Consider the following 24,987-nt stretch of genomic DNA (forward strand, 5'->3'; position numbering starts at 1 on the left):
ATCACTTCAGATGTCTTTGATTACATACATTTTAAGGATTGTTTACAACTTGTTCTAGTCCTTTAATTAAGCAGCATTTCTGCTGGAGTTTTTATAGATGCTGTAGAGAGCAATTGCCGTAAAATGTAATTGATTTTATCACGCTAGCGCTCTCTAAAACCAAAAAGTTAACGTTTGTTTATTTTTTAGCAATCTCATAAAATCAATACAGGTTCTAGGGGGTTTCTTATTTAACTACTAATTGTTACAATTAAATTCAAAGACCGTTAAAATTTTTACTAATATCACTTTCTAGAAATTTGTCCAATTCTTATCGTGTATCAATTGTAACATGCGTTTATGTAATTTGTTCCTCAAATGTTTTACTTAATTAGTTTTGGTATAAATTAAATATCCACTTTAGGGGCCAGGCCGAGCCAGCTACAAAATAAAATATATAATCCAATGTAATTTAAATAATTTTCATTTATTTAAAAATTTAAAAAATAACTAGTTATAATAATTGAGTAATTTTTCAAGTGTTTGCTTTTCATTTTTGTTGTTGTTTTTGGTGTTGGGGATGGGGAAGTGATGGGTACATACATATATATATACATACATACATACATATATATATATATATATATATGTATATAGGTCAATTGAAATTACATTTCTTAAGAATATTTATGAATGGGTTTAGGGTGTTTCAATCTGAATGTTTCCCGTGTGAACGCGCGAAAATAATAGTGTGTGTATTTAAGGAAAATTTTAACAATAATAAAAAACTTAGCATTGAGTTCGATTTGTTTATAAATGTACAAAATATAATTAGTAAACATAAAAATGCATTTAAAACTAAACAAAAGCACTAAATTGCTGGTCCAATGCCTACAATAATATAATTTGTTATTGTGGTTGTTGGTTTTGTTACGCCTAATTATCAACTATGATATATAATGTATAATGTATATGTATTTATGTATATGGGTTCAATAATTAAAACTACAATTTATAACATGACGTAAACAAACAAAGGCCAGGGTAGACAGCAAAATACAAATATAAAGATATACGTGAGTGTATATGCACTTGGTAACTATGTTTAAGAACTGTTGCTCTTCAGGCAACTCATAAATATGTTGTAATAAGTCTGTCATTTCATTTTTAAACTGCAAAAGGCGCAGTAAAACACTAAACATCATTGTGGAGCATTTTTCAACAGACAAATTCCAATGCAGTTTTGCAGGGGGCCCAGGCCAGTATAATTTTGATTTCAAATCGCTTTCATATATTTGTATCTGATATAATGCATATATGGGAGTGTAAGAATGCGGGTGTGCGGTTGAGTGTGCGTACGTTGTAACTATTCCACAGCGAATCCACAGGTTTCCTCAACGGCTTGCGTGAGCTTGTCACAAAGCAGCTGATAGTTCTCGTAGGGCGGCAAATCGATGCGATTAAAGCAGGTGTGAGCCTTGGGCAGATTTTGTGTGGGCACATCTGCGGTAAGGTGTATGGTAAAGAGACGTGGCCCAACCGCACCCGTAGAGCCTTGCAGCGCACGAAATCCTTGCAGCGGCACTCGCGAAGAACCCGTCACAAATTGCAGCAAACGCGCTCGCATCTCCGAGCTGTACGACTCAACCACCTGAAACGAAACCACAATATTGAAGTTAAAAATATACAAAATAAGAAGAGAAGCAAAGCTCTACGAACCTGCCAGAACCACAGAACCTGGGGTGTTTCATTGGTGCAATGTTTCATTCTCGTATTGTTGCGCCAGTCGTTGACATCGATGCTAGAGATGCCTCCAATAACCAATTCCAGTTCGCGCTCATCAAATGGGCGTAGAAAGTGGACGGGTACGAGCTCACAGAAGCCTGTCAGCATAAAAGTTACAGTAAAGTGAGTAACAGGTTCTATGGATAAGGATGAGCAGCAGTGCATTGTGATACTGACCCTTTTGCAGCGCCAAAAATTGCTGTTCAATGCCGCGCATAAAGCGATAGTTGACATAAAGCTTGACATACTCGCGTTTGTTCTCCTCGGTGACAGCTATTGATGCGCCGCCGGGCTTTAGCTCATGCACCACCAGAGCTCCAAAGCTATTGTTCTCCACGCTAAATGTGGACTCAATAATCCCGCTGATGTTGCTCTCTCTGCAGGATAAACATTCATTTAATGACTGCAAGCTAAATGGCGTAGATTAAGTTTACTTACAGCATCCAGGTGAGGCTGCGATGCAGCTCGGGATCCACGCCTTCGATATCTCCCAGTGTGATGGGCTTGTTTAACAGTTGCTTGTAGAAGGGAGTCGTGAATCCGCCGTCAAGACAGTGGCCATGGAAAACGGCAATGCCCAAAGTGCGGCCCACGAAATGGAAGTAGGAAAGGTGATCGGGATTGACGCTCGAATCGGGATTTATTTGCAGCGTGTAATGATCGTCGCGACTGTACTGGAATAGGCCGTACTGTGGGTTGAGCATCTCGCGGGATAGCAGGTGCAGCCATTCGCGTGCCACACCACCATAATCCAAGCCCTCTTCACCCTTGAACTTGACCATGAGCCGCTTGCGCATGTCCTTAGCGCGCATCTTCATAATCAGTCTGTAGCTCTCCTCGAATATCTCGCTGCGCGAAACCTCCAGCCGACAGTGGCCCGACTGCGGCTGTAACGCCTGCAGTTCCGAGCGCAGTGCCCGCATTTTGCCAACCAAATCACGTCGATACTTTGGCAGCAGGTCGGCGCCCTCAAGCAGCCCTTGCGGCAGATCCGGCACCACAATATGCTGGGCAGCCCGGCGATGCGGCGTTGTTGCGTTGCCAGCGGCATTGGGCGTCGCAGGTGGCGGTGCTGCCGAAGCTGGCGCCGCTGTTGGTGCTGCTGGGACAGCTGCTGTATTTGGTGTCGCTGGGGACGCACTTCCACTGCCACTGCATATCCTTTGTAGTATGCTGCCGCTTAGCCGCGGATCCGTGAACTGTGTGGTGCGGTTATTATGATCTACGAAGTAAACACGTCCTGAGGCCGTTTTGCGCTGCTCCCAGCCGCTTGGGAGTGCCCCAATCTCGTCCAGCGTCAGATGCTGCGTATCAAGGTCGCGTGGTATGCGCGGATCATGCCATGTGGAAACGCCCGTGAGTATGTGATAGAAATATACCTGGCCCTGCTGTGTCGTGCGCATTTCATAGCCCGGTGGCAGATCCAAAAACGGACGCGCCGCCTGATTTGCCGCTGCTATCGCCGCTGACCCGTAACGCACTCCACCACCACTAATGGCCGCGCCACTTGCGCCTCCTGCAGCATTCCGTGTGCCACGAGATGAGCGCCGACGCGCCGCTGCCTCCTCGACAGCCTGACGCGAGCTGCGCCGTTGGGAACGTTGCGCGGGCGTCACAGTTGCGGGCGTGCGTTCCGATCTGCCCGCCGGCTGACCATTCGTATTGGGACTGTGCACATTGCCGTTACCGTTGCTGCTGCTGTTACTGTTGGCTGTGGGCGTGGCAGGCGTTGAAGGTGTTGTCGTTGTCGCAGTCGTTGGACTCTGCCTTGGCGGCGTTGTGGCAGGTGTCGTTGTCGTTGTCGTGGTCGTGCCATCCTCTGCTGACCAGCCATTGTTCGCATGCTGAGCCTGCGCTGATTGGACGTTCTGTACATTCCCATTCACATAGTTCTGCTGGCCGGTGGGCGAAGTTGGCGTCGCGTCGCCGGGCGCATGCCCATTCATTGCTGTGGGTGTTTGGTGCTTTGGCGTTTTCACATGATTGTCGTTGTTGCTGCTGTGCAAGCGACCAGTCGCCGTCGTCGTTGTTGTCGTGTTGCTGCCGCTGCCGCTGCCACTGCTGTTGTTACTGCTGCTGCTATTGTTCGGCGTTGACGGCTCTAGCGCTGCATTTCCTGCTCGGCTGGACGTTGACTTTTTGCCCGGCGTGCTGGTTGTCGTCGCTCCCGTTGTCCCCGAACTGGGACTGGTGTTTTCCTTGCCACCTGCCACGCCCACTCCTGCGCTGGAGAGTATTTCCGTTGAATGACGCCGCTCGTCGGGTGCCTCACGCGCCACATGTCGATTGCTATGACCGTTAAGCAGATTCGTGCAAGTTGTGGAACGTGTGGGACCTGCCGGAGGTTGTCTGTCAACATTGTTGCCATTGTGCTGGCGCTGCTGCGGCGACTTTGTCCCCGCTGGCGTCGCCGCGACTCTGGGTCTATCCCATTGCGTCGATTTGGTTGCATGATTTACGTAGTATATGCGCCCGTTGTCCGTGCGTCGCTCCTCCCAGCCCTCAGGTAGACTGTCCACGGAGGAGTCTTCCTCTGAGGGGCCACGCACATCGCCACTGGGTCCCACAATGGCCAGCGGGTTGCCGCTACAGGGTCCATCTTTGGGCAGCAGCGAGATGATAATCTGACCGCGTACCAACTCATCGTCGTCTGGCGAAAGTTTGCCGAGATCCAGGCGTTGAACTGGCCAAGCAAAATGAATGTGATATGTTAGTAGAGTTCCGATTGGAATGTGTGGAATTACTTACATCCTGTGCCCTTCAAGCTTTGTATGGTCACAGCGGGAATGCGCACGCAGCCAAGAAAGCCGCTGCCTTTGTGTATCTTTCGCTGGTTCCAAACGGTTATTGTTATTGAATCACCACGTCCCAAAAAAAGATCGTAGTGCGCATTCCATTTGGGATCCAGTGAAGATTTGCTTATCTCTGTCGAATAGACTTGACCGGTGCCATCCACCTGAACTTTCGCAAACGGATCGGGCAAGCCTGGAATATGCAAATTATAATAATTGGGTTAATAATATAATTCAGACAATTACTAATTTTTATAAAAATGGGTTGCATGCTCAAATTTAACTACCTATAACGGCTAGACCTGAAAAGCTGGAATTTAGTTTCAGTTTCATTCCAACTCTCAACTTCATATTACACATTCTTCCTTATGTGTAGTTGGATCCAAAATTAGCATAATCTTAAAACATTGCCTGTCAATTACGTTAGACCTATTAAAATGTTCCGATTGCTGTTGCTGTTCTGGTTGCTAGTGCACTCAGTGCTACCCGCCTGCTTTTATCTACCTCATCCACGTCCTGGATTTCCTGATCGCTTCGATATTGAACCGAGGCAGTTGCCCACAAGCTGCATGGATCAACATCAGCGGGAAATTGCAACAACAACATCACCGCCGACAACAACAAGTGATACAATAGCAACAAACAGCTACGTCTAGGTTATCACGACGACCAGCTAATCATTAAGAAAAGCAAATTCCCCTCGATGACAGCGATTGTGAGTCCCCTCTCTCACTAGATTACTTGTCTTCCGGCGGAGGGTAATCACAGAGGCTGACCCATATATAAACGGCCCCATTGACGCAGCCACCAATCACAACTGTAATGGCTTCCATTCGCTTCAGCACCTTTATCGCTTGGCTGTTCCTGGCGCTGATGGCTCTGTGCGCTGTCTCGACGATGGCTGCGCCTTTTGACGAGCGCCGCGGGAATCGACGATCCCGGCCAGTCCATTCGTACCCTAACTTCCCCGGCACGCCGCCTTTCAATCCACATGGCTAAGCAACACAAACGAGTCATCCATTCAATTAGTCTCGTTTTTATTAAAATAATGCATAGTTGACCAAAGAGGGCAACAAGTTTCAATTAAATCTCAACGACGTACAAATAATTGTTTTTACTACTGACCCAAAACGCGAACGGGGCCAAGTGCGATGGGACCAATCTCATGCCAGCGTGTACTTTGGCATAAATTCTGACCGCTTCACAGTCGGATGTTACTGATAAGATTACATAGCCATACACTGAATCTCGAAATGTGTATTAAGCGCTTAGTATTCTTTTCAGCATGGACAATTAGGAACAGCTGAATGTAATCCATAGTACATTGGCTATGAAGGCCATTGGAATTATACGATATACGCAAGTTTTCTGTCCTGCTAAGCGACATGGACATTGCAAATTGCATGTACTTCTTGCATCTGTATATGTAGCCGTATCTGTACCTGTGCATCTGTATTTGTATCTTCACCTGTACCTGCACACGTATCTATCTGTGTGTTGGTAATTTGAACTGTGGACGACAATGGCAGCAGCAGCTGTTGATTGATTTTATGCTCCAAAGAACACAAAAGCAAAACGGCAAAAAGTAAAAGGAAATAGCGGCAAGAAAGATCACAACGCAGACAGTCGACTAGAAAATGCTCTGAAAAAACGAACTTAGATTGAGATATATTTATAGCCAGGATTGAAACCCAACAAAAGTGATGGGCGCTTAGGTTCACGGTTTGAGCCAGTCTACTCGTAAGGTTTTCGACATTTAAAGTTCGGTTTATGGTTAACAATTGAAATTCCGGGCTTAATCCGGTTCGGCTCAAAACTTGCAACATTGATTTATAAGCTTACTTGAAAGTTAAAAAAGAACTGACATATTCTGATCTCCCAATGCATAATAATTCGTCATATACTAAACAAGCCCTGAGTCCTTCACAAGCACATATTAATTGCTATTCAATGAATAAGTCTTGGTATCAAAATTAAAGAGATACCCTATATGCTTATTTGGGCTCATTTCACGGACGAAGTGCACAATATTGCAGCGACATCCGAGGAGCATCGACTGATTAGCGACGAGCCGACTGGCACTGGCTGTCGACCACATGTCGTTCAACCCCATTTAGCTTTACGCTACATGGCACAATTTCGGCGCTCGGTCGGCGGCGCACGTCGGAATAGTTAGTAGGAAATTAACGATTGGCTGCACTTTCACTTCGCAAGTCGGCAACGGCAACGGCAACTGCTGGCGACGCCAGGTTAAATCGGTGTTGCATGAAGTTGAGCGGCATACAAAAGGTTTTGCGCCACTGTTTTTATTGCAAATAAACATCATTAACACTTATGAGGACGGTTTGCCGGAGGCAGCGGCGACGGCGGCTGCCGCCTTGTCGCATGCCGCACGCTCTCGCATGCGCTCCTCGATAAGTGGTCGGAAATGGCGAATGAGTCCCTGTGGCGGCCAGGCAGCGCCGTCGCCCAGAGCACATATGGTGTGCCCCTCGATTTGTTTGGTTATCTCCCAGAGCATGTCGATCTCGCTGGGCTGCGCCTGGCCGGTAACAAAGCGCTGCATGATGAGGTGCACCCAGTGCAGGCCCTCGCGACAGGGCGTGCATTGGCCGCAGCTCTCATGTTTGTAGAAGGCCGAGAGACGTGCAATGGCCTTAATAATGTCCGTCTTCTTGCTCATCACAATGATGGCGCCGGTGCCCATGGAGGAGCGAACGGCCATCAGACCGTCGTAGTCGTGTATGGCCTTCGATGCGTCTTCCTTGGGAATACAGGGCGTTGAAGAGCCGCCGGGTATAATGGCAAGCAAATCTTCCCAGCCGCCCGATACACCGCCCGCATGTCGTTCTATGATCTCGCGTGTGGGCATCGACATTTCTTCTTCCACTGTGCAGGGCCGCTCCACGTGTCCCGAGATGTTAAACAGCTTGGTGCCCGAGTTGCGAGTGCGTCCAAAGCTGGCGAACCATTTGCCGCCGCGCCTGCAAATCGTGGGCGTAACAGCCACCGTCTCCACGTTGGTAACTGTCGATGGGCAGCCAAAGACACCAATGTCCGCCGGAAAGGGCGGCTTGCTACGTGGCTTGCCAGCCTTGCCCTCCAGGGACTCGATAAGCGAGGTCTCCTCACCACACACATAGGCTCCAGCGCCGCGCTGCACGTAGAGGTCGTAATCAAAGCCAGATCCACAGGCGTTCTTGCCCAGAAACCCAGCCTTGTAGGCCTCAACAATGGCGTACTGTAGATTGCAAGTCTCATTGAAGAACTCGCCGCGCACATAGATATACCCTGTATTGGCACCCATGGCGCAGCCAGCCACAAGACATCCCTCCACTAGCTTATGCGGATCATGGCGCAGTATTTCTCGATCCTTGCAAGTGCCTGGCTCGCCCTCATCGCCATTTACGACCAGAAACTTGGGTCGCCCGTCGGGTGGCTTGTTCATAAAGGAATACTTGAGACCGGTGGGAAAACCTGCCCCTCCTCGTCCACGCAACCCGGACGTTTTAAGCTCATTGATGATCCAGGGTGAACCCTTCTCGATTATTTCTTTGGTCTTGTACCAGTCGCCCCGTTTCATGGCCGCCTTTAGGCGCCAGTCGTGACGACCGTACAGATTCGTGAAAATTCGGTCCGCATCTTGCAGTGGACCAAAAGTGGTTTTGGTTTGGGGTGGCGGTGTGCCCGGGGGAGGACCCTTAGGCGCCCCCTTAGGGGGAGGCGGTGGACCTGGTGGCTTAGCATTTGCAGGACCTGGTGGCGTTTTAGCCGCAGGCGGAGGCTTAGTTCCACTTGACCCAGGTGGTGGTCCTGGTGGTTTTGATTTTCCAGTATCAAAAGCTAAGCCACCAGAAGGCTTCTTCTTTTCGGTAACTCCTGATACCAGCACGGGATTAATGTTATATGACTTAGTTAGGTCTGAACTAGAAGTAGTCTGTCCGAATGTGGAAAAGCATTTTTTAGATACTGTTGGGGGTGCAGGTGCAGGTCCGGAGAGCTTATCTCCTTCTGGTTTTTTCTTGTCGGCTTTGGTTTTACAGCTTCTCTTATCTTCTTCGTTCTTTGATTCCGATTTCCGATTCTTTTGGGCAACGCGCAGAGATTGATCCGAGGTGGGCAATTGTTTGGTTTTAGCAGCTTCTTTCTTGGCTTCTTCCAGCACTTTGGCTACTTCGCTATCTTCGGTTTCAGCTAATCGCTCGTTTACAGGAAATTTCTTTGGGTCGTGCTCAGCAGTTAATATTGGAAAGCTCGTTAGCTCTTTTAATTTAACTATTGTTTCCTTCTTTTCAACGGTAGCTTGCTTGATTATCCGAACGGCTTCATATTTCTCTATGATTAACGCACGCATCTTGGATTTTCTGTTTTCACCGTGTTCTGCGCTCGACAATGAATCCACGGTAGGCAGCTTTTCCGAACAGTATTTTGAAGTTATGCTATCCTTCTGCTCAGACGACTCATCTGGCTTCTTTTGAAGCGGATCGTTTGGTTTGCGTTTTTTCTTCTTTCCCGTATCAGAAGTATGCTTACTGGCATCGTCCTTACAACTGTCGTCGCCCTTGGTAGACATTGTCATGATTTGCGTCATCTTTGCGGGAAGCATTATCACGGATATGTTGCCCAATGGTGCACCTTTACGATGATCGGCCGGGTATCCGAACAATGCCGAAGCTAGGCTCACGGCTCTACCATCGTTGACCTTTTTGCGTATTGCTGCCAGTTCCACTTCTTGTTGCGGATCCTTCAATTTATCGTGCCCATAGATGTCGTTGCCAGACGCTGTTTTGACATTCGTCAGTGTAAGTCGCAAATATGGTAATGCAAAAGGTTTCTTGCAACCAGCGAGAAATTGCTTACGCAACAGCAACGCAATCATTGTCGTTCTATTTCTTCTTTATGCCAACGTTTCAATTCAAATTGTTTTATTTTTATTACACTTTTTACTTGTGATAAGAAAAGCAGGAGTCTACTAAATGAAATATATATATATATATATGCACACATGAATGCTTTATAGTTTATGAGCTCTAACTTCTTTTGTTCTAATTTGATAGATTTTGAAAAGTTCGAGGGAATCACTTCGGCTTTAATAAAGCGATTGAATGTTTGCTATGGGTACTTGATACAGGAGGATTGGTGTTTTAATACAACTCAATTATAACAGCAAGTTGTCAAAAGTGTTTTGCGTTGTGCCTTATAAACGGAAGAGATACTTAGTCATAACATATGTTACCCCCATAAATCCCTTGCCTATAATATCTATTAATATCTCTCCGCAAATTGAGTCAAACGCTTGCAGATAGTGTCCAAGTCCTACGTAAGACCCTAAAACACACATTTTCACCCAGTTTGTGACTGCGGTTTTTCCCAACGCTCATAGTGTTTTGCCCGTATATTGCACGAATCTAATCAGTCCAACGATAAACAAAAGCGGCCAACTTTTTTGCGTTCACACTTATTTGCATGGGCATAAAAACATTTACCGATCAAAACAAATGTAAGCCAAGTGCCTCGCCAGACACTTGATCTGGTGGATCTGTAACAGACTGTGCTGTGAGATTTCCATGGAAAGATGGCATCATGTACACCATGCCAGTCGGGCATTCAGTCAGTCGAACGCGAGTTGGCATGCCGCTGTTAATTACACATTAGCATTAATGTGCCATTTCGTATGGCATAGAAATCCACACCGAAAGCAACTCCTTCTTCGGATTCTCTCACGAACAGCTGTCGAATTTATTGGAATGCGTCGCCTGCCAGCCGAAAACTAACTAATAAGAAATATATATTTAAAAATAACAAAAAATGGCATTAGGCAATGCGGACAACGGCGACGGTTGACCGCCCCCAGCGTGATTTAAGTGCAACGATGTGTAAAAAATGAATCAGAGAGATATACAGAAAAAACTACAAAACTACAAAATAATAAATAACGCACACGCTCACGCATACATAAACAAATTGGGTTATGCGTGCACGAGTGAGAGAGTGAGTGTGTAAGCCACAATGAAAGTAAATTAGTAATAATTATTTCAGTTATGTATAAACAAATAATTATGGCAAAAGAGATATACGTATGTATAACTAGGCGGCGGCATGGCAACCGTAATTTGTGCGCACGGGGATAGATTCAGGCAGTCGCTGCCACTGACCCCCCCCCCCCCCCCCTCTCACAGTGCCACCATAATTTCTATAAAAATGAAAGTAGACAAAAGGAAATGCTAAATTTAGCAACAACTACGCGTCACGTAGCACCTTATACTCGACAAGGCAATACAACAAAAACAGTTGCGGCAACAATTGTTATAATGTTTGTTTTGATTCGTGAAAAATGAGCAATCAATTTACATACTTATTAGTTTCTCAAACAAATTCCTAACATTTTCTAATCAAATTTTTTCGAATATTGCATTTAAGTTTGCGAATTCTGAATACTTACGAAACAAATCCTTGCGCGCCAAATTTCTTGCACACAACACTGTAAAAGAGAAGCGTAATAATTAATAAACAATATCAAAAATAATTAATTTAGTTATTGGCTTTACTTACGCGTTATTCGAATCTTGTGTGTACCATTGCGACGTGGGTAATCCAGTTTATTCATAATTTCAGACTTTTAATTATTGGTTATTTGTAATTGCAATTGAATTTACATAAGTATATAAAAATATAGTTGTTATTTCTTTATAAAACAATTGGTCTGTCGGACAATTGTGTTGATCATTTTTGGGCCTTAAATGTTGCTGTTGTTGCTGTTGTTGTTGCTGGCAGCATGAACAAATTGAAGCGAAGTAGAAGCAGGAGGTAGAAAATTAGCAAAAAATTATCTCAATTTTTGTTGTTGTTGCTGGTATGGTTGTTGTTGCCGCAGCAGCTGCTGCCGCTCTTGTTGTAGCCTTGAGTTTTGCTGCTGCTGCTGTTGCTGTTGTTGTTGCAGATGCAGTTGTGTGTCATTGTTTGCACAGAAAAATATGTATAAGTCATGTGTTGTTTGTTGGCGCTGCGAATGCAAACTGCAATAGAAGAGCGACAAAACTGATTATTTATGAGTTTCGTAATTGAATTTATACGAATTGTTTTATTAACACACACATTTTGATAACTAAAACGTTCGTTCGTTCGTTAAGATAAGCACTTGCATTTGTGTGGGTGGTTATCTGAGCTCTAAAACTGAATGAAGTGCCCAAGTATTAGTATTTGGAGTGTGTGTGTCATCGTAGCGAGCAGGGCGTGCAAACTCTGCCGGCGAACAGAACACAAGACACGACAAAAAACGGGAAACGGGGAAAAATCGGCTTTGGCAGGTAGCTCACAACTCACCCTAAACTGTTTTGCCTCTGTTGTTGTTGTTGCTGGTTTGTTGATGCTGCTCTGCTGCCTTAAAACCATTTCACACGCACATGTTACACACAAACACACTGACACACACACACACACACACGAACACGGTGCACAGTCGTTGCAGGCAGCGTGCAGACAATTTACGAGAACTGGGTTTTATTATTTCATAAATTGTATTAAATAATGCACGTACTACGAATGTTGGTATATATATACAATATGCATATGTATATATTTCAACAGTCGCTTAATTAACTTTAATTTTTTTTCCTGCGTTTGTATGGGTGCATACTATTTTGCTAGCATCTGTGTGTGTCTGCCACAGAATTTGCAATATTGTAAACGCCCTGCCCGCCACACACTTGTAAGTTATTATAAAATTTGTATACATGCACATATTTTATATATGTATATATTATATACATGTAGCTTTTAACCGCGCACTACGTATTTAAAAGCAACAAAAATATTCTTTCGTTTTTTTACGCACTGCTCTCGTTTTTATACTTACAGAGAGACGGCGAGAGAGCAAATGATATATGAACAACGACGACTAAATGCGGATGAAGCACTTTAGCTGCATGCACCGCTGGATTTTGCAAATTTTTTTTTTTTTTTTAATTTGTTAGTAAAACTACATTATTTGGCGAGAATTTAGCTGCTCGGCCCACGCTTTAATTGTTGATAACTATATAATTTTAATATCGCGCAGAAATCAGTTCTTGCTCAACGAGAAACGCCATTTTATGGTTCGTCCCAACACTTAGTGTTGTAAAGCGCGTTTACCACACTGCTAACCATTTATTATTTAACTTACGCTATACAGCACTAAATTGTTTGGCGGTGTTTGGGATTTACTGTTTTCGCTACTTTTATTGTCAGTTTTTTTTCGTTTTTGCTGAAAATAATGTCAATATCCCTTGATTTCGATGCTAAGCAATTGGCCAGCAAAAGACCATTGCAGCTGCACTCCTTACCAGCCAAAATCGATGGCGACGGCGAGTGTGCAAATGTGGATACCTATTTTAACAATTACACGCGCGAAGCTTCAGAATACGGCTCTGGCGTGCTGATAAATGCGCTCAGGGGTTATCCTCTTTTGGGAAAGCGAGAGCCAGTGCCCGACGGATATAAAGGCGTTGTTTTACAAGAAACGGACCCACATCAGGAACAACGCCAACTTCGTCTCACCGGCACTTTTCAGGATTTTACTTACTGGAATTATGACAAAGTGCCGTCAAAGGGCGACGGATACCAGCAGGCACTAATAACGCTGGAAGTGGCCCACGCAGTAAGTTTTAAAGACATTACAAAAAGCAAGTTGTATTACTTTAAAAATCTTCTAGCTAGCTAATCCCGTGAGCGAAGAGGAGCTTGAAGATGAGATGAAACGATTCCAGCAAGCCAAGAAAGAAAACGCTTTGTAGTTGGTGCGCTTACAGCGTTTAGTATATAGTATTCCAAAAGCTAATCAGATATTTTCACAATTCATACACTTTAGACTTACAATTTGTATAAAAGATTCAAATATAAATACGTATGTTTATGGATGTTATGGTTATGTGGAGTAGTTTGTTCACTTTTCTGCAGCCTTATTCATCCGCATCCTCGAATCGATCGTCATCATCGTCCAGGCTAAGATTCTGCATGCCACCAACCTCGCCGCCGTTTCGACCAAGCGTAAGTGCATCGTCTACCATCTCTTGGTCATCAAAGGCCATGCCAACTCCGCCAGCATCCTCCATTGGATCGCTATCTTCCGAGTTGCTGTCTGCCGAATCTGGGTGCAATGCCTGGCAAGTAGTCATCGCATTGTACATGGTATCCACAGTGTGTATATCATCGGGCAATAGCCAGCACTCGGTTACTTCATCCAGTTGCTGATCGACGGCATCCTCAAAGTTATCATCGTCTTCGTCGTCTTGGTCGTGCTCATCACTGCCGTTGCCCTCGTCATCGTCGTTATTGGCAACAGCATTTCGATGAGGCTCATCCCCAGCGCCATTCTGGCCATTGACTTCGGGACTTCGGCCCATATAAACGCCTTCCCACTCCACTTTTCGGTCAAGCATAAAATAAATACATTTTCTAGGATTCGACGAAATGCCATGCAGGCTAACTTGTTTCCATTCGATCGATATCCCTTCAGCAAGATCTGCCGGCTGCCAAGACAGCGTGCTTCATTAAAAACAAAATTAAAAAAAAAAAAAAACAATTACTAAACATTTCGAGCATTGCCGAAAAAGTATGCACTCACTTTTGTGAAATATATATTGTGCCCTGTCCTACTACCTTATCTCCAAGCTTAAGCTTGATATTATTGGCGGTATATAAGAGACCGTTCTCAGGTGGGCTAATAGGCATTATTAATACCATTTTAATAGAAAATTGTGCTAAAAACACACGACAATAAACAGATTTGCAGACCGTCTGGCAGCGGTAAACTCAGTTAGTGTTGGTTAACGTAAAACGTTGCAAAATATTTTAATAGCATAATTGCAATAAATTTAATATTATTGTAATAATTTCTACAAAAACAAAATAAGAAACGTTAAGAAAAAACTCAAAACATGAATCACATGAATATATAAAATATATTTGCAATGAGTATTTTTCTGACGTTTGCTTACACTGTGTACATATTTTAATAGAGCGTAGCAACTCTGTAATTTCAATTCACAGCGGTTGGTTGAGAGCGTCTTGCACTTTTTTTCGGAAAATATTTTACGCAGCCTAATAGCTATCATGGGTCGTGCAGTTTATGTCAAATTGTGTATTCTTTAAAAAGGCTTTGAAGTGAAAATAAAAATTAATATAAATGGCTTATGTTTTGCATTGCAAGAACCTGTAGCTATTCCTTGCTCTGTTTCTGATCTGCATTGTTGTTGTCGTTGTTGGTGTTCCAGCTCTAATTTCTCACAGCTGCAGCTGCTAACACACAAATACATTTGGTTGGAAGAGAACGCCTCACAGCCAACAATGGACATGGAATATGTGAATATTAATGAATTTAACGACCTCGAGCTGGCGACGCGCATGCGCACCTGCAACTATGAAAAATACAAATCTCTCGTGCGCATGCACCTCTCGTTTGAGCTCGAATTGAATACCGATGAGTAAGTGAATGAGTGTATTTATTGTATGTGTTAGTGACTGGGCCTTAACTGCGACACTTGTAGATTCGATTTACCCTGTCACGAAATTGTATACGAGGACAAAGGCAAGCTCAAAAAGTGGAACAGGCTGTCCAAGAAGCATAGATTGGGTCATGTTGGCAACGCTGCTAGTGTTGCCACTGTGTCCAGCTGTGCCGCTGGCAACGGCAACAAATCAGTGGGGAACAGTCCCACAGAGTGCTTGCAGCAACAAATTGATGCAGGCTTTCAAATGCATCTACTGGAGCTAAAGGAGTTTTTAATGCTAGAAAAGAGTATGTTTATAAACACATCTATGTATTTTGACATAACCAATAACATTTATTCCAGATATTACTCAGGAGGGACTCTTTCGAAAAGCGGGCGCTGTTTCGCGTCAAAACGAGTTGCGCCTGCACATACAGCAGGACAAACCGTTGGAGCTGGAGCAGAGTGGGTTCTCGGCGCACGATTGCGCAACCGTTTTCAAAAGCTTTCTGGCCGAGCTGCCTGAACCATTGCTGACCGACGCACATTATCCGGCGCATCTGCAGATTGCACCGCTTTGCCAAGCGCTTACCGAAAGGACGCAGGCCACATTAGAACGGCAGCAGCATCTTCTAAACTCGGTGCAGTTGCTGTTACTGTTGTTGCCGGAGGAGCATCGGGAGCTGCTGAAGCATATCATGGAAATGTTGTACGCTGTTGCCCTGCATGAGGGGAGCAACAAGATGTCAGCGGAGAATCTGGCTACATTATTTACACCGCATCTAATATGTCCACGCAATCTGCCGCCAGAGGTGCTGCACTATACTGCGAAGCGCATGTCCAGCATTATTGCATATATGATTGTGCGAAGCTTGGAGATTTTCGCCGTGCCCGCCAAGCTGGCGACCGATATACGGGCGTACTTTCTTGAACGCAAACGCAAGAAAACCATGTCGCCGGAGCAAACGCTCGACGAGTCTATATCGGACATCTCAACGGTCAACACGGTGTACACTTTTGTAGATCGTGCTGCCACTGCAGCGGCCACCAATACCAACAACACAGATACGGAATTGGCGCAATTGTATGCGCACATTCAAAGTCTGCCTGAGTCCTCAAAAAAACGGCGACTGATCAAACAGTTTAACAAACAAAATGGACAGGGTATAGCCGAGACAGCTATTTATTTATTTGTCTATTGAGAGTAAACCCATACATTTCTCTTTTCAGGCACTCCATTGCAGTTAGTTGTTATGAATCGATTAAAGAACAACGAGGCGGCTCGTAGTGCAAAATCCCTTGGTGACTCTATAAAAAAGCATATATTTCATAAGAGTCTTATGTCACGTACTCCCAAACGGGCACCTGCCTTGCAAGCTATGACCGGATCAGAGGTTGGTGTCGGCCGGGCTTATCTGTATTATATGTACCTTTGCAGATATTATACATGTTTGATATATTTCCGTCCATATAACTTGAGTCGATATATTCGTATCCGCTTATATGTATATCCATTTGTATATTTCTGACAAGTGAAAGGTTTAAATTTTGTAGAACCTTTCAATTGAAATCATTTATATCTTGTTTATGTATCTGCAATGGTATTAAACACTTTTTAATAATCGATTTGTACACTAACCGCATGTTTTTGTGTCCTCGCTTAGACGCCTAATCTATCGCATGCTAAAGCTCCAAAGTTGCGTGTGCTCTTCCAAAGCCCCACGCCAGCCATGCCACTGCCCTCATCAAGAGTCACCAACTCATCCGGCATTAACCCACTGCACACACTTCACAAGTCCATCTCATCAACGTCACTAAAGATAGAATCATCTTCGGATAGTAGCAGTTGCGGTACAAATAGCCAGTCAGCTCCCGTGAGCCGCCAGCAATCGCACGAGCTGAACACTCGGCCAGCTACTGTGCCAGAGCTAGACGATATTGATGCGTGCTGTGTAACGCCGGTAAAAGTCATTTCCGCTGTGGCTCAGCAGCTGCTCAGCGTGGCTGATAAGAAGAGTGTGGCATGGGATGATTGTCGTTTGCTGGATATCGAGGAATACTCGAATCCCTGCACGCCCGTGCAGCAATCTTCGCGCTACAAGTCCGAGCCTAATCTGTGTAGTATGCGGCCACAGGTGCACGACGACGATGAAGACGCTGCGCTGACGCCGATTGTGGAGGTGTCAACAACAACGGCTAGCAATGGCATGGGCAAGTCGCTGACACGCAAGCTGATGAAGGGTGTCAGCATGGGCAATCTGCGTTTTCCCTTCAGCACACCAGAGACAACAAAACGGTTGGTGCGCAGTGTTTCGGCGACTCTAAAGCGCCGTCCCAGCGGCAGCGATGATGCCAAGCATGCTGGGTCCCACTTGCAGAATGCGGGTGCCCCGCTGTTGGAGGATGTGGATGATAGCGATCTAGACGAAAACGAACACATTGAAGATGACGATGACGACACCTTGTCCGAGGTAAATGGCAGTTCCAACGAATTGCCTGGAGGCATAGGCATGGCAATCGATATAAGCTACCATCAGCAGTTGCTGCAGAGCAGTGTTTATCGCAACCTGGATTTGATAACGAGCACGCCAGCGTTACGACTGGCCCGCCGCTCCATGTCGCCCATAACCAAGTCCACACAACGCATGCCCAAAGCCATGCAGGTGAGTGTCGCATGAATAGTTTGCTAAGCATGCTCCCTTATTAGCATGATAATGATAAGCCGTCAAGAAATACAGCTAATGCTTGAGCTTTTGCAGGAATCCATTATGACGCCACGGTCCCGCAAGCCTGTGATGCTGCTCAATGCCTTGGGCAATGGGGACAAGCAGCAGAATCAGAGCTTTCTCGAGCAACAGGATGAGATGCTGACGAGTAAACCGCTGGAGCCGCCAGTGCTGCACAGCGAAGATGCGACTTCACTTGGTGGCTATGCAGACATACTTAGACGTCAGCAGAGTTTTGCCAACGTTACCCTATTAACGCACCGGCAACGCACGAGCAGCAGCAGCAATAGCAATAGTACTGAGCTGGAACTGGAGCCTTCAATAATGGGGAAACCCCATAATGCCCTGTCAAGCGATTTTAAGTGAGTTTTGCTATTTGTAACTTAGTCACCTGGCTAATAGTCTTATATGCTAATCCTTAGGGAGTATTTGCTTACGCGCAGTGTGTTGACAGCAAGTCCAGCGGATTTGTCATTTGCCAGCCGATCGGATGATTTTGGTGGTACCAACACCACCCAGGATATTGAGGATTTCGATGAGTCGGAGCTGAGCCCCAGCTTGCTGTATTGCTTGGATGGCAATGAACCGGCAATCGCTTCGCCTCTAGGTAGCTTAAATATCGGTCGCAAACGTTCGGCAGGCTCACCCCTAAAGACTGCGCCTGTTCAGGACGCTGCGAGCAACAAGGAAAACATTTCCAGCCGTGATACGGATGAGCATTTGCAAACGAAAAAACTGCTGATTACTTCTCATGGGGAGTATCCAGGCGAAACGGCTCTTTAGCATTAAGTGAACCACACAGGTTTGCAACATTTAACGTTAAAACCGTTGCACGGTTTTAAAAAACTGTCCCCTCAAACATATTGCTTCCGTGAAATTGTTTTCGAAAACAAACCAGCTGCCAGATCTGGCGGCGTTTTAAGTATAAGAAAAACGCGTTTGCTTTGTAACTGGCTGCGTTTTGAAAGTACATATATTTTAAATGCATGCCTCCCTAGTATTCAACAAAAATATTACTTAAAAATACATTTAATAAAAATATTTTATTAACCTTACCGAAAAGTTTTACAATTATCATTTAAGGCCCCAGCACTGGATATTATTATTATGCCCAATTTTATACGTAGTATACAATTTAAAATAAAATAAAAAATGATAATCACTGAAACCTTGTGAATTGATTTAAAGACATTTAATGTTATGACTGCACTTATTAATTTTTTATAATTTTTATAAATTTCTTTATACATTTTTCATAAATTAATAGAAAAAAGTTAAAATCGGATTGATTTAAATATTGAAGTATCGATATATGTATCTGTTAGGCAACACTGACATTTCTGCCTGAACTGGCATTATACAGCACTCAAACAAAACATCTGATTTTTGTTGACAGCCGCTCGACAACGAAAACAAAACAAAATTTTTATTAAACAAAAGTATTTCGTAAATAATTGTTGCACTAAATAAAATATCGAACAATATGGGCACCTGGGTACTTGAGGTAGCCAAAATGGGCATGTACATGGCATTTCCAGTAGCGTTGTTTCACATATTCAATCAGCCCGAGTACTTTGAGGAATGGGTGACCAAGAAGAAACGCGAGCTTTACCCGCCGGAAAGCAAGAGCCATCACGAGGAACTGCAGCGTGCCATACGTGAACACCACCAGAAACACGATGCAGAAATGATGCGCGCAATGCAGGAGGCGGAACGCAAGAAGTAAACCCTCAACTACACTTAATTTACTAAAAATGTATTTGATATCAGCTGTGTTATATAAGTCAAGTGGCATACTGACCATCAAGTGCGGCAAAACCCACAGAGTGACGAGCTGCTTTGTCACAATCACAATATACCGTTGCTTGTGTAAATAAATGAATGTCAGTCTACTTTTTCAGTGTTTACCCTCTTGCAATTTAGTGGAAACTGGAACTTCAAGTTCACTCGCTCGCTCTTATCAGCAGGACTCTTGTATTATGATTACATGACTCAATTGCAGTAGTACACCGCTGAAAAACAATCCACTTATCAATGGATCACGATATGCCACACCACCCTCTGCGCGCGTCTCCATGCCTTATCGCCGACCTGCACTTGCATGTCTGTCCAGAAGTGCCACATGTTATGACGATTCGCGGCAGCACCCGGCACCTTTATCCGATGACCGCCAGATGACCGTCGAGCCATTGGGAGTATTCGATCAGCTCTAGACTAGATCCACTTTAAGCTATTAACACACAGCAACTGTGTTGCAGGAGTTGCCTTTATCTCATTTTCACACGGTATTTACAATAACATCGACAGTTGTAAAATTCCAATGGCACAGATTGTTTTGAAAGCTGCCGACGGCTACCAAAGTAATATATAGTATACGTACTACAGTAGGACAGATATTATACTTTTCATTAGGCAATGTTTTAAACTGTGTTCGGGAGCACTGAGTCATCGCACTATCGGCTCTACTCGCGCATCGGTTCCAGCTGCACTTGATTTATTAGTTTCCACAGTAGGAGAGAAGGGTCATCGGCGCTGGCAGCGACGTCGACGGCATTCAGTTATGCCCTTATCCAATGCATCGATTTTTCAAGCTAAGTAATGGCTGTCCAGAGGCAATCAGTTTTATTTTAGCCATTGAAGTGAACAGAACAGAAACATGGCACAAGCAAAAGTACTGCCACAATATATAGCTGGCTTGTCCGCAGCGTTTGGAGCCTTTTGTATGGGCGCCAGTATGGGCTGGTCAGCGCCTGTAGAGAAAATGTTGACGGAGGAGGAAGCTTACGGGTTTCCAATATCCAGCGACCAATTTGGCTGGGTGTCTTCCCTGCTAACACTCGGTGCAACCGTCGTTTGCATACCCGCAGGATTCATTATCGACTGGATTGGCCGCAGACCGACAATGTTGGCCCTGATCCCGCCGTACATGGTGGGCTGGATTCTGATGATCTTTGCCCAGAATGTGATGATGCTCTATTTTGGACGCTTCATTCTGGGCGTTTGTGGTGGTGCCTTCTGTGTGACTGCCTCCATGTACACCACGGAGATATCAACTATTTCCACACGTGGCACACTGGGAAGCTTCTTCCAGCTGAACACCGTCTCGGGGTTGCTGTATGGCTACATTGTTGGCGGCTACCTTCCACTGTTGACCATCAATATACTCTGTGCTATATTACCTCTAATCTTTGCCGCGGTGCACTTCTTTATGCCGGAGTCGCCAGTTTATTTGGCCATGAAAGGCCGGCCTGAAGATGCAACCAAGTCTCTTCTCTGGCTGCGTGGCAAGGACTGCGATGTCAGCTACGAGCTCAAGGAAATTCTAGAGGAGACAAACAAGAACGTGGATGAGCCTAAGCTTAGCACCTTTCAGATGCTGCGACGTCCCATAACCCTCAAGGGAATCGGCATTGCGGTGATTATGCAGGCCTTGCAGCAGTGGACGGGCATTAATGCTATCATGTTTTACTCCACATCCATCTTCGAGGATGTTGGTGCTGACCTAAGCGGTCGCATCTGCACCATACTGATCGGAGCTACTCAAGTAATCATGACACTTGTGGCGACGTTAATAATTGACAAGGCTGGTCGACGCATTCTGCTCCTTATTTCTTCCTTCTTCATGGCCATCACGACCTGCCTGATGGGCGTGTATTTCCAAATGAAAGAAAGCGATCCGACGTCGGTGGAGTCTCTCGGGTGGCTCCCCATCACCAGCATACTGGTATTCATTGTGTTTTTCTCCATTGGCTTCGGTCCCGTGCCGTGGCTAATTATGGCCGAGTTGTTTACCGAAGACGTCAAAAGTGTCGCCGGCTCCATTGCGGGCACGAGCAACTGGTTCTCCGCCTTTTTGGTCACAAAACTCTTTCCGTTATTAAAGAATAGTATTGGATCGGCGCCAACGTTTTGGATATTTGCTGGAATCGCTGTCATCGCTTTTGTCTACTCACTGATTTGTGTGCCGGAGACAAAGGGTAAAACGCTTCCCGAGATTCAGCTATTGTTGGCTGGCGGCAAAAAGAATAACGACACCGAGACGAAGGGCAATTAGAACTGGGCCTAAGCATATACATACATACATATGTGTACATATGTCTAGTCTATAGCTATACTCTCTATCAATAAGAATAAACAAATATATTTTCAAATACTAGATCAATTGTTTGCAATTTAATGTATGTATGTATGTATGCATGTAGAATAGTACTACGCAAACTGATTGGTTTAGCATTGCTTGGTAGGCTTGGTAGCTCTTTGCATACATACATACATACATACACACATACATAGGCAAATATAACTTCAATATTAAGCCAGGAAACCAAGTGCATACATATGTATGTGTATGTACAGTTGCTTATACATACATACAAGCAGATCAAACGCATTTTGTGCGTTCTTCCATTCTCTTATATTTCGTTCGAGACATACAAACATATGCACTATATGTGTATGTATGGGATGTAAGCCGCTAGAATATTCCGTTATTTTTCGTGTATTGCAGGCAGAGTATGAATGTATGCAGAAGAGGCAGGCTAGTTTGCAAGACATGAGCGCAATATACTGATGTTTGCTAATAAGCGCAAATTTAAAGATCAAAAGTGGCAAAATGTATTCCTTAGCGATGAGAAAAAGTTTAATTTGGCTGGCCCAGACGGCAATCGAGTTCCTTATCGCCTTTGTATTCGAAAAATGTAGCAAACGTCATCTCGATTTCTTCAATAACTTGCATTGAACCGCGTGCGTTTTGGTTAGGCCGCAAGTTTTTATCACCCGCCGCACCCCGCTTCCAGTGAGACACAGAAGAAATTACCCGTCGGCGGGGTCAAATGAATAATGCATAATTCTCTGTGTAAAAACAAATCTCTCTAATGACCACGAAAACCACGCGTCCTCGAATTCGCAGAACTCTCGTACCCCACGTAATCTATTAATAATCTATAACTTATCAATAAAATTGTGAACATCATAAACTTTTATGGTCCACTGTGATTTTGCCCAGGTTATTCGCATGGAGCTGTCCGCGTTGTTGCCTAAACAACAAATTGATTAAAGTGCTGGCCAAGAAAATAATTAATGTGCTCGTTGCTCCAATTCAAATGTTGTTTTGTTTATTATTATTATTATTATTTTTTTTTTAATGTTTATTGCATTGAATCAAAAACAGTTGGCTTTGGTGATATTTCGCCAAGATAATTTATTATTATTATTTTTTTCTTATAAAACAGAAAAATGACAACCGCTGAATTGGAACCAACGTCTTCCCGCTTGTTAATCCATCGCTCACACACTTAAGCCACACAGGCTGATGACGTCACGCTTGCAAAGCACAATTATGTATATATGTGGCTGGGAATCTTGGTGCTCGCTTTCGACCAAAAAGGAAACTTTGTCAAGGTTCGGGCTGTGCTTCTCTCTCTTATTGTTAAAGAATCCAATCAGCTTATCGCCCAGCTTACCCCGGCAATGTTTAAATAGCTTCTGCTGTTTTTCAGAGATTCATTTTCTCATTTTGCTTGGAATCAGGCTTAAGTCAACCAAACCTGGTGCTCAGATGACTTAAGTCAAGAATTTCGGCGTTATCAAAAATGTTTTATGTGGATTCAACATTTGTTTACCCTTGCGGAATGACTATAGAATACTTGATCTTTTCTAGCAGTGTTAAAACTATAACTAGATACTTGACTGTTGTCCCAGGAGGTTGGAATTGCTTGTTGGCTTATTGGATTATTGGATATGCGGCCGCCAGCTAGCAGATGCTGAATCTCGAGAAGCGTTTTACCCTTTGTTTCCGGCACCCAAATAAAGGTCCATACGAAAGCGAAGACACCGATACCGGAAAAAATCCAAAATGTTGGCGCCGATCCAATATTATTATTTAATAACGGAAAGAGTTTAGTGACCAAAAATGCGGAGAACCAGTTTACGGTACCCGCAATGGAACCAGCAATACTCTTGACGTCCTCAGTAAAGAGCTCGGCCATAATTAGCCAGGGCACGGGCCCAAAGCCAACGGCGCTGGCCACAATGAAAACGAGAGTACTGGTGATGGGGAGCCATCCGATAGAAGCCACCGAATCCGGGTCGGAGTCCTTCATTTGAAAATACACGCCCATCAGGCAGGTCGTAATTGCCATGAAGAAGGCAGAAAAGAGCAGTAGAATGCGGCGACCAACCTTGTCGACGATTAACGTTGCCACAAGAGTCATAACCAGTTGGGTAGCTCCGATCAGAATGGTGCAGATGCGGCCGCTGAGGCCTGAACCAACGTCCTCGAAAATGGACGTGGAATAAAACATGATGGCATTAACACCTGTCCACTGCTGCAGAACCTGCAGCATGACCGCAATGCCAATTCCCTTGAGGGTTATGGGACGTCGCAGCGCAGTAAAGGTGCTAACCTTGGGCTCATCCACGTTCTTGGTTCTCTCCTCCAGAATTTCCCTGAGCTCGTAGCTGACATCGCAGTCCTTGCCACGCAGCCAGAGAAGACTCTTGGTTGCATCTTCAGGTCGGCCTTTCATGACCAAATAAACTGGCGATTCCGGCATAAAGAAGTGCACCGCGGCAAAGATTAGAGGTAATATGGCACAGAGTGTATTGATGTACAACAGCGGAAGGTAGCCGCCCACAATATACCCGTATAGTAGCCCCGAGACGGTGTTGAGCTCGAAAAAACTTCCCATCGTGCCACGTGTGGCCACGGTAGATATTTCCGTGGTGTACATGGAGGCAGTCACACAAAAGGCACCACCGCAAACGCCCAGAATGAAACGTCCAAAATAGAGCATCATCACATTCTGTGCAAAGATCATCAGAATCCAGCCCACCATGTACGGCGGGATCAGGGCCAACATTGTCGGTCTGCGGCCAATCCAGTCAATAATGAATCCTGCGGGTATGCAAACGACGGTTGCACCGAGTGTTAGTAGAGAGGAGAGCCAGCCGAATTGGTCGCTGGATATTGGAAACCCGTAAGCGTTCTCCTCCGTCAACATTTGTTCTACAGGCGATGACCAGCCCATACTGGCGCCCATACAGAAGGCTCCAAAGGCTGCGGACAAGCCGGCTATATATTGTGGCAGTACTTTTGCTTGTGCCATGTCTCTGTTCTGCTCAGTGCCACGGCTAGAATCGAACTGAATGCCACTGGACAAGCATTTCTTGGCTGAGGGCAACACAACGTGCCGTCGATGGCCCTCCTCTCGCACTGCGGGAATTGATAACTGAAGTACA

General features: G+C 44.8%; 8 protein-coding genes across 8 annotated transcripts; 4 read left to right on the forward strand and 4 right to left on the reverse strand.

Moving 5' to 3' along the window:
- Window positions 1-447: 447 nt before the first annotated feature.
- On the reverse strand, window positions 448-12,228 carry Smurf (SMAD specific E3 ubiquitin protein ligase). Its single transcript, XM_064688226.1, has 8 exons — window positions 11,880-12,228; window positions 11,109-11,572; window positions 10,999-11,037; window positions 4,513-4,749; window positions 2,203-4,447; window positions 1,942-2,141; window positions 1,699-1,862; window positions 448-1,630 (listed from the first exon to the last, which is right to left on the reverse strand). Exons 2-8 carry the CDS (start codon window positions 11,161-11,163, stop codon window positions 1,346-1,348), a joined length of 3,225 nt encoding a protein of 1,074 aa, XP_064544296.1. The 5' UTR covers window positions 11,164-11,572; window positions 11,880-12,228; the 3' UTR covers window positions 448-1,345.
- Window positions 6,823-9,547, reverse strand: ND-51L1 (NADH dehydrogenase (ubiquinone) 51 kDa subunit-like 1). The gene has a single exon (XM_064687464.1). It carries the CDS (start codon window positions 9,433-9,435, stop codon window positions 6,889-6,891), a length of 2,547 nt encoding a protein of 848 aa, XP_064543534.1. The 5' UTR covers window positions 9,436-9,547; the 3' UTR covers window positions 6,823-6,888.
- A 500-nt stretch (window positions 12,229-12,728) lies between the features above and the next one.
- Window positions 12,729-13,455, forward strand: LOC135432498 (uncharacterized). Its single transcript, XM_064688225.1, has 2 exons — window positions 12,729-13,191; window positions 13,247-13,455. The coding sequence occupies exons 1-2, from the start codon at window positions 12,808-12,810 to the stop codon at window positions 13,325-13,327; spliced, it is 465 nt and encodes a 154-aa protein (XP_064544295.1). The 5' UTR covers window positions 12,729-12,807; the 3' UTR covers window positions 13,328-13,455.
- icln lies at window positions 13,321-14,392 on the reverse strand. Its single transcript, XM_064688224.1, has 2 exons — window positions 14,158-14,392; window positions 13,321-14,078 (listed from the first exon to the last, which is right to left on the reverse strand). The coding sequence occupies exons 1-2, from the start codon at window positions 14,274-14,276 to the stop codon at window positions 13,493-13,495; spliced, it is 705 nt and encodes a 234-aa protein (XP_064544294.1). The 5' UTR covers window positions 14,277-14,392; the 3' UTR covers window positions 13,321-13,492.
- A 168-nt stretch (window positions 14,393-14,560) lies between these two features.
- Window positions 14,561-18,810, forward strand: RhoGAP54D (Rho GTPase activating protein at 54D). Its single transcript, XM_064687887.1, has 7 exons — window positions 14,561-15,016; window positions 15,080-15,330; window positions 15,386-16,186; window positions 16,253-16,416; window positions 16,687-17,685; window positions 17,782-18,110; window positions 18,171-18,810. The coding sequence occupies exons 1-7, from the start codon at window positions 14,880-14,882 to the stop codon at window positions 18,529-18,531; spliced, it is 3,042 nt and encodes a 1,013-aa protein (XP_064543957.1). The 5' UTR covers window positions 14,561-14,879; the 3' UTR covers window positions 18,532-18,810.
- A 306-nt stretch (window positions 18,811-19,116) lies between these two features.
- Window positions 19,117-19,640, forward strand: LOC135432285 (protein PET100 homolog, mitochondrial). Its single transcript, XM_064687891.1, has one exon. It carries the CDS (start codon window positions 19,232-19,234, stop codon window positions 19,472-19,474), a length of 243 nt encoding a protein of 80 aa, XP_064543961.1. The 5' UTR covers window positions 19,117-19,231; the 3' UTR covers window positions 19,475-19,640.
- A 726-nt stretch (window positions 19,641-20,366) lies between these two features.
- On the forward strand, window positions 20,367-21,904 carry LOC135432284 (facilitated trehalose transporter Tret1-2 homolog). The gene has a single exon (XM_064687890.1). It carries the CDS (start codon window positions 20,405-20,407, stop codon window positions 21,800-21,802), a length of 1,398 nt encoding a protein of 465 aa, XP_064543960.1. The 5' UTR covers window positions 20,367-20,404; the 3' UTR covers window positions 21,803-21,904.
- Window positions 21,905-23,322: 1,418 nt separating this feature from the next.
- Window positions 23,323-24,964, reverse strand: LOC135432283 (facilitated trehalose transporter Tret1-2 homolog). Its single transcript, XM_064687888.1, has one exon. It carries the CDS (start codon window positions 24,852-24,854, stop codon window positions 23,355-23,357), a length of 1,500 nt encoding a protein of 499 aa, XP_064543958.1. The 5' UTR covers window positions 24,855-24,964; the 3' UTR covers window positions 23,323-23,354.
- Window positions 24,965-24,987: the final 23 nt, after the last annotated feature.

This window comes from Drosophila montana, unplaced genomic scaffold, assembly GCF_035044405.1.
Source record: "Drosophila montana isolate Dmon_TW-CO22-7 unplaced genomic scaffold, ASM3504440v1 contig_3200_1, whole genome shotgun sequence".
Classification (NCBI taxonomy): domain Eukaryota; kingdom Metazoa; phylum Arthropoda; class Insecta; order Diptera; family Drosophilidae; genus Drosophila; species Drosophila montana.

Excerpts from the sequence above, each read along its gene's own strand:
- icln (XM_064688224.1), bottom strand. The coding sequence starts at position 14,276 with ATGGTATTAATAATGCCTATTAGCCCACCTGAGAACGGTCTCTTATAT. Across the intron at positions 14,079-14,157 it reads ACAATATATATTTCACAAAA|CACGCTGTCTTGGCAGCCGG; the intron begins GTGAGTGCATAC and ends TTTTTAATGAAG.
- Smurf (XM_064688226.1), bottom strand. The coding sequence starts at position 11,163 with ATGAATAAACTGGATTACCCACGTCGCAATGGTACACACAAGATTCGA. Across the intron at positions 4,750-10,998 it reads GGCGCGCAAGGATTTGTTTC|GCTTGCCCGATCCGTTTGCG; the intron begins GTAAGTATTCAG and ends TGCATATTCCAG. Across the intron at positions 2,142-2,202 it reads CGCAGCCTCACCTGGATGCT|AGAGAGCAACATCAGCGGGA; the intron begins GTAAGTAAACTT and ends TTTATCCTGCAG.
- RhoGAP54D (XM_064687887.1), top strand. The coding sequence starts at position 14,880 with ATGGACATGGAATATGTGAATATTAATGAATTTAACGACCTCGAGCTG. Across the intron at positions 15,331-15,385 it reads GTTTTTAATGCTAGAAAAGA|ATATTACTCAGGAGGGACTC; the intron begins GTATGTTTATAA and ends CATTTATTCCAG. Across the intron at positions 16,417-16,686 it reads AAGCTATGACCGGATCAGAG|ACGCCTAATCTATCGCATGC; the intron begins GTTGGTGTCGGC and ends GTCCTCGCTTAG.
- LOC135432498 (XM_064688225.1), top strand. The coding sequence starts at position 12,808 with ATGTCAATATCCCTTGATTTCGATGCTAAGCAATTGGCCAGCAAAAGA. Across the intron at positions 13,192-13,246 it reads CGCTGGAAGTGGCCCACGCA|CTAGCTAATCCCGTGAGCGA; the intron begins GTAAGTTTTAAA and ends AAAATCTTCTAG.
- ND-51L1 (XM_064687464.1), bottom strand. The coding sequence starts at position 9,435 with ATGATTGCGTTGCTGTTGCGTAAGCAATTTCTCGCTGGTTGCAAGAAA.
- LOC135432285 (XM_064687891.1), top strand. The coding sequence starts at position 19,232 with ATGGGCACCTGGGTACTTGAGGTAGCCAAAATGGGCATGTACATGGCA.
- LOC135432283 (XM_064687888.1), bottom strand. The coding sequence starts at position 24,854 with ATGGCACAAGCAAAAGTACTGCCACAATATATAGCCGGCTTGTCCGCA.
- LOC135432284 (XM_064687890.1), top strand. The coding sequence starts at position 20,405 with ATGGCACAAGCAAAAGTACTGCCACAATATATAGCTGGCTTGTCCGCA.